This window comes from Geotrypetes seraphini, chromosome 2 (assembly GCF_902459505.1).
Source record: "Geotrypetes seraphini chromosome 2, aGeoSer1.1, whole genome shotgun sequence".
Lineage (NCBI taxonomy): Eukaryota > Metazoa > Chordata > Amphibia > Gymnophiona > Dermophiidae > Geotrypetes > Geotrypetes seraphini.
Window position 1 is genome coordinate 295,977,703 of NC_047085.1, and position 14,474 is coordinate 295,992,176.

Sequence of the window (14,474 nt, forward strand, 5' to 3'; positions counted from 1 at the left end):
TTTAAATGAACTGGTCTGCTTAGTTGATTCAAAAAAATTGCCCAGTTTGAAACACTTTCAGTGGGGTACACAGTGTGCAAGCCTACTATTTTACAAACTCTGAAATTAAAAAAATGTTATTTTCTCCATAACTTCAGAGCTTTCTTGGACCATTGTAAATCTCTTTCAAAACCGGAAGCTTCTCATCAGTCTTTGTAAGGGCCAGAACACTGCTGAGAAAGAGAAGTTCCATTCTCTGGAACACAGCATTCTATATTAGTAATATACAGTACGCCAATACAGTATTTCAGAAAAATAAAAACTGTCTACCTGTCAGTAAGAGGTGTTATAACCAGCCTGTCAGTGCAGCCCAAAAATTCATTCTGGTATATGAAGGACACATCTGTAATGTTTATCTTCATTTTGTCCGTGTCCTCTTTAAAGTAAAACCGGCACTGTTTCAGCCATTCAAAATCTGTAGGGCTTTTGATATGCATGCAACACTAAAATAAATAAATAACAACCACCATTATTAAACAAGTGACCTTAAATTTAGCAAAGCACATCCAATAGAAAAGCAACATATCTGATACCAGTTCATTACCAAAGAGGATATTTGATAGGGAGTCAATATAATAAGTAAAATTTTAAGTGCTTGATATCCCTCATATTTGGTGTGGGGGAAAAACACCTTGATTTAACTAAATGCGCATGAGCCAAGTCTCTTTCATTTGAAAGGAAGCTCTGGAATGAGAGGGCATAGGATGAAGTTAAGAGGTGGTAGAATCAAGAGTAATCTAAGGAAATACTTTTTTACAGAAAGGGTAGTAGATGCGTGGAACAGTCTCCCGGTAGAGGTGGTGGAGACAGAGCCTGTGTCTGAATTCATGAAAGCCTGGGATAGGCACTTGGGATCTCTTAGAGAAAGGAATAGTTACTGTGGATGGGCAGACTGGATGGGCCATTTGGCCTTTATCTGCCATCATGTTTCTATGTTAACAAGCTTTTTATGTCATTATTTTGTTTTATTATTTAGTATTATTAGTTTTATTAGTTCTTTTTATGTCACAGAGATCCTAAATGTATGAATCCAAAAATTACTGGTAATATTGTCATTCTAAGTACACAGATTAACATTTATAGTGGGGGGTTTTAATTGCCACATGAATCTATGCCATTACAGTTAAACCTAAACTTTCTTATAAAGTTTCTTCTACTGCACAGAGGGAAAAAAAAACCCAGCAAACTAGTTGAGCATTGTTCTTTTATATTGCTAATTGTCAGAAAAAATAATCAGTCTGCGAACTGTAGGCTCCTTTTACTAAGCCACGTTAGGGCTTTAATGCCTGGAATAGCAAGCGCTACATTGGCACGCACGCTAAACCTTAATGCCAGCATTGAGCTGGCGTTAGTTCTAGAAGCATGACGCACGGTGTGGCACGCAGTAATTTCCTACATGCGCTTAAAAACGCTAGGGCACCTTAGTAAAAGGAGCCCTGTGTGTTTCTTATTGGGTGGAGTAAAGTGCTTCAGTTAACAATGTTCATAGTAGGTTTTATGACCTTGCTATTTTGTGCAGTTTTTGCAAACCCAGAAACCCAGAGCCGAAAGGAGGGGAATGAGGGAACTCCCCGATACTGTACACATCTCACCATAACCCCTGTACATGATATGATGAGCCCTCCAAAATTCCCCAAAACCTACTGTACCAGTTGTCTATTACCCAAATTGCCCTTTTGCCTGCAGGTGTCACCTATATGGCAGTAGAGAGGGATTTTGATGGGTTTTGGTAGGCTCACAATTTCCGCCACAATTGTACTAGGTAGGGTGACATATGAGCCTGGGTCCCCTTCTCTGCAGTTCACTGCACTGCCCACCAAACTACTCCAGAGACCTGCTTGCAGTTCTGCTAGAACTGGCCATAGCATCTGTACCTGTCATAGAGGCAGATATGTACTGTTTCATGCAGATATTTGGGGGATGAGAGAGGGTCAGTGACCATGGGGGAGTGTGGGGGGGGGCATATTTTCATCCCTCCAGTGGTCATCTGGTCAGTTTGGATACTGTTTTGGCCCTTATTCATTTTAAAAACAGGTCTATAGTAGTCCAAAACATTCAGATTGTGCCCTGGACATTTTAAAAAATGTTTATCACTGTAAAACATCCAAGCTCGCCCCTAATCCCACCGACAACATTCCTCTAACATGCCTCCTTAAGATTTAGATGCACTGGAGACAAAGCAATCAGAAAGACATCTAAAAGTAAGGGCTACTTTTACTAAGCTGCGATAGCGGTTTTAGCGCGCGCTTAGTAGCATTGAGCTGGCGTTAGTTATAGTCGCAAAGCGCAGGTTTAGCACATGCTAAAATCCTGCATGCGTTAAAAACGCTATCGCAGCTTAGTAAAAGGAGCCCTAAGTATCGAAAATGCACATTTGGGCATTTGGACTAGTAAGACATTCAAATGTCAATTTATGCTGTCTTTTGGACATTCATGTTTTTTATAAATGAGCCCCAGTGGTGCATACTTGTAAGGTGAGCATATACAGGGACTCCATGGGAGGGGTTTGATTTCAAAAATAGAAAATATTTATGCAGGCCCCAGGTCAATATTTAGCCAGGACCTGCATAAGATAAGCAGTTGAATTTATGTCAGCTTTTGAGATGTCCTAAATTCACCCACTTATCTTATGCAGGCCCCTGCTGAATATTGCCGGCACCCTCATAAGCCTGGCTCCTCCCCAGCACTGCCCCTGACCTGTCCCCTTTTTGGGGGTCAGTCAGAGAAGATATTCAATGGCACTGCTCAGCATATTGCCACTGAATATTGGCCATTGGCCAACGATCGATTATTTAAGTGGACCAAAGCCTCTCTAGCCTGCTTATATCGCTCAGAATATTGATTCCATAAGGTTGCATGTAAGTGCTTTAGCATACAGTTGAAAAGGAGCCATAAATATGGGAGGAGCATGGGCATTTTTCCAATTTACATAAGTAGCTTGTAGAATACTATTTGATGCACACATAGCAAGGAACACTTAGGTGCACTCAATTATGCCAGCCATTGACCTGGCATAAGGAGAAATTAGGTTCTTACCTGCTAATTTTCTTTCTCCAGACCTGCAGACCTCCAGACCTGCAGAGAACAGATGGATTTGCGTTCCTCTGCCAGCAGGTGGAGACTGAGACATTGGCTTTTGGCTACAGCACAAGTAGGCTGTGCAGTCTCATGTACAATCAGTCTGACAAATAGCCAAGCAGAAACTAACTAGGCTGAATAATAACATACCAACTCCACCCTCGCTTGGAGAAGACAAAGGAAAATGTCCGAATTGGACTTGAACACACTGTTGGATACTGATTAGAACAAGAACCTTCCGGCAACGCCCCACAATTTGCCAGTTAAACCAGCCGAATCAAGTGCTGCTCTTAATACACTCCCCAACAACCAAGACAACAAAACCCTGCAGAAAAAAAAAATAACTCTTCGCAAAAAAACACTGAACAAAATGACAGGGCGGGGCCTGTGCCAGTCTGGAGGGACTGAAAGAAAGAAAATTAGCAGGTAAGAATCTAATTTCTCCTTTATCATCCCTCCAGACCGGCACAGAATGGATGGGACATACCAAAGCAGTAGCAATATAACTGAGATGGAATGATAAGCCCAAGATAAGTTTACACTTGAACAAAATATTGGCTTATTCTGAACCAAGAAATAGATGTTAGTTAATTGAGAGGAAAAAGGGTTTCAGAAACCTGCTCAAAGACTGATGGAAATCATAAAGATTTAAGTCTGAGACTTATCAGTTCCAGATTTCAATCATGGACCCTAAAATAACTCTCATGAACATTAGAAACAACAACCTCATAAGTGTTGTGTGTTTCTAATAAATCATTGGGTTGTTTGTTTGTTTTTTTTGGGGGGGGTGTTTTTTTTATGTACTTTATCTCAATCACTATTTTTTTTAAGTTTCTTTTCTTATAGAATTTTTCATCAATATATCTCATTTCCTCACTATAAAATACTGAAATATTCTAATATCAATGCACACAGCAGTGAACAGCCATAAATATCAAATTCTCAAAACAGCCATTAATTGTAGACTGTAAAGCTAAATAGCTTGAATATCAGTCTACTCTCGACGGAGCCCATTTCACTGACCAACAGTCAGCTTCCTCCAGGGAATGCACCCCAAATGCAGCTAAAATAATTTTTTTTGCCGCTATTAATGCTTCATACTGATTCCTCCTGAAACTTATTACTGCAAAGCACAGTTACTTACCATAACAGGTGTTATCCAGGGACAGTAGGCAGATATTCTCACATGTGGGTAACGTCATCCATGGAGCCCCGATGCGGACAGCCTCGCAAGCAGACTTGTTTGTAAAACTTTAGAAAGTTTACGACTGCCGCACCACACATGCATGAGTGCCTTCCCGCCCAACATAGGGTGCGTCTCCTCAGCGTCTCCTCAGTTCAGATAGCTAGCTAAGAAGCCAACCAGGGGAGGTGGGTGGGTTGTGAGAATAGCTGCCTGCTGTCCCTGGATAACCCCTGTTACAGTAAGTAACTGTGCTTTATCTGAGGACAAGCAGGCAGCATATTCTCACATGTGGGTGACCTCCGAGCTAACCAGAATGAGATGGTGGGAGTGTTGGCAAATTAGGAGAATAAATTTTGTAAAACTGCCTGGCCAAAATGGCCATCCCATCTGGAAAAAGAATCCAGACAATAATGAGAGGTGAAAGTATGAACCGAGGACCAAGTAACAGCTTTGAAGATTTCCTCAATAGGAGTAGATCTAAGGAAAGCTACTGATGCCTCCATGGCTCTGATTTTATGGGCTGTGACTCAATTCTGTAGTTGCAGTCCAGCCTGGGCATAGCAGAAAGAGATGCAAGCAGCTAACCAGTTGGAGATGGTGCACTTGGAAATTGGATGTCCCAACTTGTTTGGATCAAAGGAGACAAAAAGTTGAGGAGCAGATCTGTGTGGATTAGTCCTTTGCAAGTAGAAAGCCAAAGCATGTTTAAAGTCCAGAGTATGAAGAGCTGTTTCTCCAGGATGAGAATGAGGCTTTGGAAAAAACACTAGAAGTACAATGGATTGATTGAGATGAAATTCTGGCATCACTTTAGGTAAGAATTTATGAAGAGTACAGAGGACCACCTTATCATGATGGAATACTGTGAAAGGTAGGACCGCTACTAAAGCTTGAAGCTCACTGTCTCTGCAAGCAGACGTGAGAGCAATGAGAAAATCCACTTTCCAAGTGAGATATTTGAGATGAGCCAAAGCCATTGGTTCAAAAGGAGGCTTCATCAATTGAGCAGGAACAACATTGAGATCCCAAACCACTGGAGGCAGTTTGAGAGGTGGTTTGATATTGAAAAGTCCTTTCATAAATCTGGAAACCACAGGATGAGCAAAGAAGGGTTTCCCTTCGATAGGCTGATGGAAAGCAGGAATTGCACTGAGATGGACTCAAATGGATGTTGATTTGAGGCCTGATTGAGACAAATGCAACAGATAATCCAAAATTGAAGACAAGGAGATAGATTGAAACTCCTTGTGATGAATGGTGCATCAAGCAGAAAATCTAGTTCATTTCTGGTTGTAACATTGCCGAGTGGCAGGCTTCCTGGAAGCTTCTAGAATGTCCTTTACAGACTGAGAAAACTGTAGAGTGGCAGTTAGGTTGAGAGGTACCAAGCTGTCAGGTGTAGAGACATAAGAACATAAGCAATGCCTCTGCTGGGTCAGACCTGAGGTCCATCGTGCCCAGCAGTCCGCTCACGCGGCGGCCCAACAGGTCCAGGACCTGTGCAGTAATCCTCTATCTATACCCCTCTATCCCCTTTTCCAGCAGGAAATTGTCCAATACTTTCTTGAACCCCAGTACCGTACTCTGCCCTATTACGCTCTCTGGAAGCACATTCCAGGTGTCCACCACACGTTGGGTAAAGAAGAACTTCCTAGCATTCGTTTTGAATCTGTCCCCTTTCAACTTTTCTGAATGCCTTCTTGTTCTTTTATTATTCGAAAGTTTGAAGAATCTGTCCCTCTCTACTCTCTCTATGCCCTTCATGATCTTATATGTCTCTATCATATCCCCTCTAAGTCTCCTCTTCTCCAGGAAAAAGAGACCCAGTTTCTCCAATCTCTCAGCGTATGCAGTCGTGAACTTTCTAAAGTTTTACAAGCAAGTCTGCTTGCAAGGCTGTCCGCATTGGGGCTCCGTGGATGATGTCACCCACATGTGAGAATATGCTGCCTGCTTGTCCTGGGATAATAGCTATTGTAGTAGTTCATATATACCAAAGCAGTATCTAACATGGGTGGGACCCCCAAAGGACCACCACAAGAACACACTCACCAAACACTGTGTCTCAAAGTACCTGAACGTCCATATGGTAGTGGCAAATAAAGGAACGGAGAGAAGACCAAACTGCAGCTTTACAGATATCCATCAGAGACACAAGCGAACTCTCAGCCCAAGAGACTGCCTGCCCCTCAGTAGAATAAGCTTTGAGAAAATCCAGAACAGGTTTCTTTTGAAGAAGATACACCGAAGCGATAGCCTCCTTGATCCAATGTGCAATGGTAGCCTTGGAAGCACTGCCCCCCTTATGAGGACCCGCAAGAAGAACAAAAAGATGACCCGACTGATGGAACTCCTGGGTCTACTGAACATACGTGTGAAGGACCCTACAGATATCCAATTTGTGCAATTGTCTCTGCTCCAAAGAGCCCTCCCAACTACCCAAGACTGGGAGGATCACGGACTGGTTGACATGAAAAGGCAAAACCACTTTCAGAAGAAATGAGGAAGAACTGGCCACAGCATGACTTGTTCCTTAGAAAACTCCAGGAATGGCAACCTACAAGACAATGCCTGCAGTTTGGAAACACATCTAGTGGAAGTAATGCCCACCAGGAAGACTGCCTTAAGAGTAAGGTCCTTCAACATGCAGGAACTGAGAGGCTCAAAAGGTAGGCGAACAAGCACAGAAAGTCCCTGATTGAGATCCCAGGCTAGTACCGATGGAGGGCAGAGCAATTTCACCGTCCAGGTGGCCAGGCATACAGTTGAGGCTCCTCTAAAGCAAAGACATAATGGTGGAGGAAATGGGGGGGAGGGACTCAACCATTCCAAGTGTGGCAGCCCAAAGGCCAGAAGGACCCCCGAAAGGATCCCCAAAGCTCTGTCCGGACAGCAAAAGAGACAAGAAAGATTCACTAATCAAATCCAACAGCCCCTAACAAACCTTACCACAGACTGCACATGCTTACCACTCCACCTGCTGGAGACTGAGAACAGATTGACTGTAGATGGGACTGCACAGCCCACTTGTACTGTAGCCAAAGGTCAATGTCTCAGTCTCCACCTGCTAACAGAGGAACATAAATCCATCTGTTCTATGCCAGTCTGTAGGGACGATAAAGAAATATTCATGTCTAACTTTAGACCATCTTATGCTTCTATAACTGCATTCTAGCACAGAGAATTGGCACACATAACTGGAAGCATGGGTGGAATACAGATGCCAGGGTAGGTGCCCAGGTTCCTTTATAGAATAGGCTCCTCCAAGATGCCCTGTTATAGAATTATTCTCCACATGTGTAGCTGTCAAGGAAGGGGGAATCCTATGAAAGACAGGCATCTTTTGTCTAAAAGCAGTATCCTTGGAATCATACATTGAGGCTGACTAGCTATTTAGCTCTGAGTACAGCTCAAAGAAAAAAGGTCCTATAGAGGGCCAAAATCTATTCAAAATTGAATAGCAGTCTTAGTGTGAACATATTTTCATAAGCAACTGGTTTAGTCATTCTGTGCTAAAACATATGTTTGAAGACAGACATAAGCTGAAGTGCAAGAAGGGAGAAGAAGGTTTAGCTACAGATAAAAGAATGACATGGGGACAAATTTGTCCCTGTCCCCACAAGAACTCAATTTCCCCATCCCATCCCTACGAGTTTTGTCACTGTTCCTGTCCCTGCCCCATTCCTGTAAGCTCTGCCTTAACTGTACAAGCCTCAAACACTTATGATTTTTAAAGTGTTTGAGGCTTCTGTAGATGAGGATGGAGCTTGCAGGAATGGGGCAGGGACCAGAAAAGAACTCACGGGAAAAATGAGTTCCCATAGGGACAGGGAAAAATTTGTCCCCTTGTCATTCTCTAGCTATAGAAGCAAGACATGCAGCCACCAGAGACTCTTTCCCATTGAGAGGAGCTGAACCTACACTGCTGCTGCTGTTGGCCTAAGTTAAAACTCAGAAAAAAGGCAAGATAAAACTCCTCCTGCCACTGAGCCAAAGATGAAACAAGAGCAAAGGAATTGACCCTGGAGAATTCACAGAGAAAAAGTCCAAGAAAAACAGAAAATAAAACACACTTTGGAGAAGTGATGTTCCTGATCTGGACTTTATTAATAAATCAACTTAGCAATCCACATAAAAACTTCTAGAACCCAGTCCGCTAGGAGTGTTGCACCCAACATGGTCCAGGTTTCAATAAGAATAGCTTCCTCAGGAATCCCTGATAGTCCTTGTGTGGAAGTTACGTGGAATAACTAAACAATCCAAAAGTACTAATCCACAGAATCTCCACGTGAGACTTGCTACAAAAGCACGTCTCACGCAGAGCTTCTGCGGATTAGTACGTTTAGATTGTTTAGTTATTCCACGTAACTTCCACACATGGACTAGCATGGACCCCTGAGGAAGACATCCATCAAAACACGGACCGTGTTGGGTCCTATGCTCCTAGCAGACTGGGTTCTAGAGGTTTTTATGTGGATTGCTAAGTTGATTTATTAATAAAGTCCTTTTGGCCTTGGAGTCCTTTTGGCATGAGTTACAACTTGTCTTTAAACCTATGGTGTGGCAATCCTTAGAAGCACTATCGAGATGCATTGGAAGTCAAACTATTTTCTGAAAATCATAAAATTGTTGGATGATTATCCAAAATGTTTCATGGGGGGGAGGGCAGATAATATTGGTTCCAAACAAATGCAGCAGATTCGTATGTCTCTACGTGGCAAAGCTGTAGTACTGATGGGAAAGAACACTATGAAGCGGAAGGCTAACCATGGCCATTGGAAATAATTCTGCTCTAGAAAAGTTGCTTCCTCACATCCGTGGGAATGTGGGATTTGTCTTTACCAAGGAAGATCTGACAGAAATTAGGGATATGTTGCTGGCCAACAAGGTGCCAGCTTCAGCTCGTGCAGGTGCCATTGCTCCTTGTGATGTCACTGTACCTGCCCAAAATACTGGTTTAGGTCCCAAGAAGACTTCCTTCTTCCAGGCTTTAAGCATCATCACCAAGATCACTAGAGGCACCATTGAAATCCTGGGTGATGTGCAGCTGATTAAAACTGGAGATAAAGTGCGAGCCAGAGAAGCCACCTTGTTTAACATGTTGATCATTTCTCCATTCACATTCGGATTGATTATCCAGCAGGTGTATGATAATGGTAGTATCTACAATCCTGAAGTGCTGGACATCACTGAGAAGATCTTACATCAGCGCTTCCTGGAGGGTGTTTGAAATGTTGCTAGTGTGTGTCTGCAGATTGGGTATCCCACCATTGCATCTGTACCTCATAATATCATTAATGGCTATAAACGGGTCCTGGCTGTGGCAGTGGAGACGGACTACAGCTTCCCACTGGCTGACAAAGTAAAGGCTTTCCTGGCAGACCCATCTGCCTTTGAAGTTACTGCTGCTGTAACTACATCAGCCACACCTGCTGCAGCTGCATCTCTTAAAGAAGAAGTGAAAGAAGAGTCGGAGGAGTCGGATGAAAACATGGGCTTTGGACTATTTGACTAAGCCTGGTTACTGATTGCTTCATCAGACTAATTTAAGAAATAAAAGTGGAAAATAAAACTTAAAAAAATAAAAATAAAGGAACATCATTTCTCCACAGTGGTTTTTTTGGTGCACACTTTGCTGAGAACTGCTACTGCTAGAAAGATAATGGTGGGAAGAAGGGACAAAGTGGGAAGTTTAAGCAGGGCAGAAACCAATGGGAGACCTAACCTGTCACATGACTTATTTGGAAAGCTACCAGCTGCTACCACAATTAACAGAAAATACATATGTAATAATGCAAACAAGGATGTATTCAAATAAAGATCCATTCTTTTAATGGATGTGTGAGGTATCAGGCATAAATGAAAGGGCTAAAAGTCATTTCCATCACAAGCTAAATTTAGAGAGTTACTTCATGTACTTATACTTCATATTTCAGATTTGTTAGTGGGGATTTATTTTACCCATTTGAATCATTTAGTTTTGGGTTCTGTATATAGCCCCAAGCTTGACACTCACAATATAAATCTCAGTAATGCCTTATACTACATAACAAATTGTTAAAACACTTACCAGGTCATCAAATATATCTCTCTGATGTACGTGAATAGTGATAAGTGTCTCATATTTTATACGCTCCACAGAATTCAAATCCTTCGTTGTCATATCTATAAGGGTGTTTAGTAGCTCCAGGAAAGACTGGTTTGTCTTCTGCATGATTTTCTTGTCATATCTAGCGTTAGTCAGAGCCTCCTCAGAATCTCGTGTCCAAATCATCTGAATTCCCAGTAAACCAACCTTATACAATAAAAACAATGTGTCTATGTGAAAAGGACAGAAAACTATAGACACTTTGTACTATCTGTGCATTTATGGAAACATCTGTTTTCCTTTGCTTTTCTCTGGAGCGTGAAAACAACTTTATAAGACAGCCATGACTCTGAATTATATATATATATATATATATATATATGTTTGTTTCTGTTATTCTAGAAGACTTTGCAAACCAAGAGATTGACCCTGGTGGCTCCACAGAATAGAAATCCAAAAGCAACAAAAACACTGTGGAGAGTTGATGTTCCAGACGTAGACTTTATTATAAATTCAACTTGATAATCCACATAAAAACATGTAGGACCCAATCCAGTGGGAACTTTGGACCTGACATGATTCATATTTCAACAATAGTGTCTTCCTCAGGGATCCCTGTCAGTCCTAGGATAAGGGCTTGTGGATTATCCTTAGTGAACAGATTCTACAGTAACTCCACGTAAGTGAAAAGCTTGTATCAGTTACATGTTTTTATGAAAATTATCAAGTTGAATTTGTAATAAAGCCTACATCTGGAACATCAACTCGCCACAGTGTTTTTCTTGATTTTTGATTCTAGAAGAATTTAACATCTTAATATGTTAATTCTATATAAGAAACTGAACAAGGGTTGAACCAAAAGTTTTTGATCTGTGACTCATTTAAGGATATTTTGAGAACTTACCCTATGATTCACTAATTACAATTCCTGCTTTGTAAGCTACATTTCAAAGCTCTAAAATTAATCACCCAAATAGCAGGCCTTTGGGACTTAAAGAAAGTCAATAGGTACCTATCTAAGTAAGCGCTTGGTGTTTATATTTAAATATTTTTATTAAACAGAGACAACAGCAGAAACAACAAAAGCATGAAACAATGTTTACAATAGAATCTCGCTACCATGGTGGACTGGACTCATATATCCTCCACGGCACTGCCAAACAACCAACCTCCCGTTCCCCACAGAAACACCCCCCTGCCCCCCAAATCCCCACTCCCCAACAGAAAATACTACATTGCACAGACAGATTGTATAGGTCAAACAGGTAGAGCAGAATATAATTGGAGTCTATTCAGTATTCGGCGACAACTCACTGCTGACAAAACATTCAAATATGGAGTCCAGGTATTTACAAAGTCTTTGCTCCGGCATCGAGAGGAATAGGCCTCGAGAGGAAATAGGTGTCGAGAGGAAAACTTCCCAGCCCATGAGCTCACGTAGCCGATTTCTCCAATACCAAAAGGAGGGCGGCTCAGAAGAGAGCCAGCAACATAAGATTTACTTCTTCCCCAAAATAAAACATTTACTGAGAAATAGTTTTTCTGAAGAAGTGTACACGGAGAGCAGGGAGAAATGGGCAAATAGCATAGAAAGCACAGATACAGGCACAGGAACCTGCAGAAGATCCTGCAAGAAGGAGGCCAGTGCCTTCCAAAAGGCCTGGATCCCCCTCACAGCTCCAGAGACCATGAAAATAAGAGTTAACCTCAACAGAACAGCATACACAAAGATGAATGTCTACACAGCCCATATAATAATGTAACCAAGTTAAAATAAAAATTAAAACATTTTACCTGGGATCCGGGAGGTTCGGACCCACAGTTTGGATCCGGGATTTCACCGGATCCATGTGGTAGGTGGGTCATTTGTGGTTCCGAATGTGGCCGCCGAAATTTGGGCCGCATTGGGCCTACAGAGAAGGGCTGGTGGCAGGTGTTGGGCCACTGGGAAGTTTTGGGCCTGTTTCTGGCTGCGGGTCTTGCAGTCCTGTTGTTTTGATCGGGCAGGAGAAGCCATAACCGAGGGAGGCCGATTCCCAGGTGCCGCGTCTGCGTCTTATGTCATCACATGCGGACGTGATGACATCATGGAATTTGGGCATGCGCGGTGGACCCGTAGAGGAGGATGTCCCGGAGCTTTAATTTAGAGCTCCGGGGTTTTGTTCTGCGGCGCGTTGGGCTTCGAAGAGGAGATAAGGCCGTTGTGGGCCTGTAAGGATGTCCGGGGGTGTTGGGAGCCAGATCGCTGGCACTGCGCTTGCGAGAGACGTCATCACGCTTGCATGGTGATGACGTCGCAGGTGCTGGTGCATGCGCAGTGCAGCGACCGGCACGAGATGCACCCAGGCAGATTTTTAAAAAAAATTTTAACTTTTAAAGTTTAATGGCGGTTTTGTCGAAGAAAGGAGGAAGTTTGCACCATGGAGAGAGATTTCGGAGAGCCTCCCCTGAAGATTTCTTCTTCCGGTTTGTTATTTTGGTTGTGAGTGGCACGCGGACAGCTGACAGCGTCAGTGCTGTCATAGTGATGACTCGAGCTGTCAGCTGGCTCGTGCTGTCAGTTGGCTCGTGCTGAACATTCATGAAGTGAAAAAAAAGTTTTAAGAAGATTTTAAAAGTTTGAAGATCTTCTTTCAGGTAAGAATGTTGGTTTATTTTATTTTTTGGCTTGGTTTTTTTTTCATGCTTTCCTGTAATTTTGAGGTTGGTTGTTGCTGATCTCTTGTACAGGTTTGCTATCCTCGTGCAGAGATCAGCATCAGCTGTCTGAACATTCTAACTGTCAGATTTGACAGTTGGGAGGGTGACTTGGTTATGTGAGGAAGTGTTTTGGCTTGTGTGGCTCTTGTGAAGGTAATTATAGTTGATTTTATTGAATTTTGAATAAGAATTGTAAGTTGTGGTTGAAGTTGAGGTTTGATTCATAGATTCTGGTAATTTCCAAGGTTGAAATATTTCTTTCTGGTGGAATTGGTGAAGAATTGTTTTATCTGTGAGACTATTGGGTGTTAGAAATAGTCTGTGAGATTTCTATGTAATGTCATGAGGGAATATTGGTGAAGAAAATTTGATAAACTATTTTGGAAGTTTAATATCTTCTGTAAAATTTATTGAAACTTTGGGTTTTATTTGTGTTTTGAGATATAGGAAATTTGAGTGATTTTAGAACTAGGAAATTCTGAGGCGGGGAAAAAGTATAGGGAACATCATTATCTTTTTTTTTTTTTAGCTTAGAAAGTATATTTAGGCAATTTGGGGTTATTAGATTAGGATAGGGGTTTCCCTTATTGGTTTATTTAAGTCAGAGTAGTAGGTTGGTTCCAGTAAGAGAGATTCTGCTAGCAACAGCGAGCCTATATGGTACCCCTACATAGCAAGAACATAAAGCCTCAAATACCCAAATCTGAGGAAAAAGATGAACTTTACAGAGGGGAAGTAGAATCTCTTTGTTTAGATTTGATTTACAGCATTTGTTTATTAAATTTTATTCCTATATTCTATTTTGAATCCTTAGTGCTTCTTTATATTTATTATATTATACGTTTAATAACTTTTTATTTCAAGGTTATACCACATTATTATTTGTTTATGTAATTCACCCCTTCTCCTGGGGAAAGGTATCAATTTAACCCTCGGTGTGCACGACTACTAAACAAATCTTATTTCAAGAGGTAATCTTATTTACCTCAGTCTGAGAAGGAGGGGGTTACAATAAGCCTGACTGTGCGATAGTGACATTCCCGTAATTCAGCATTATAGACTAGGCCAGTGATGCGTTTCGGCATCCTTAACAAGAATCTCCCCCCAAGGTCCCGTTCCAAATCATGTTGCCATGCAGAGCTTGGTGTTTAAAAGTTTTGTTGTAAATTAATACATAGCATGGAAAAAATAGCCAAATATTTTTAGACACTTTCAACAAATGTACTCTGCCAGTACCTCCCATGAAGGGCCCAATGTACTTGATTATTTAGAAGATGCAGGCCTCCCAAAACTAGTCAGAGGAACAAGAGTGCCTTAATTCTCTCCTTTCTGCTAATGAGATTCAGAAAGCCATTAAGGCAAACAGAACTTTACAACTTCTGG

At 41.8% G+C, this 14,474-nt stretch overlaps 1 protein-coding gene and 1 pseudogene across 2 annotated transcripts in view; one reads left to right on the top strand and one right to left on the bottom strand.

Moving 5' to 3' along the window:
* The window catches only part of DNAH5 (dynein axonemal heavy chain 5), a 598,099-nt gene that overhangs the window by 316,385 nt on the left and 267,240 nt on the right, over nt 1-14,474 (bottom strand). For both annotated transcript variants that reach the window (XM_033929843.1, XM_033929844.1), the window contains exons 34-35: nt 10,374-10,598; nt 310-482 (exon numbers count right to left, since the gene is read on the bottom strand). In XM_033929843.1, the coding sequence (XP_033785734.1) occupies nt 310-482; nt 10,374-10,598 (398 nt within the window). The remainder of the gene's footprint in view (nt 1-309; nt 483-10,373; nt 10,599-14,474) is intronic.
* LOC117355809 lies at nt 8,891-9,818 on the top strand (annotated as a pseudogene).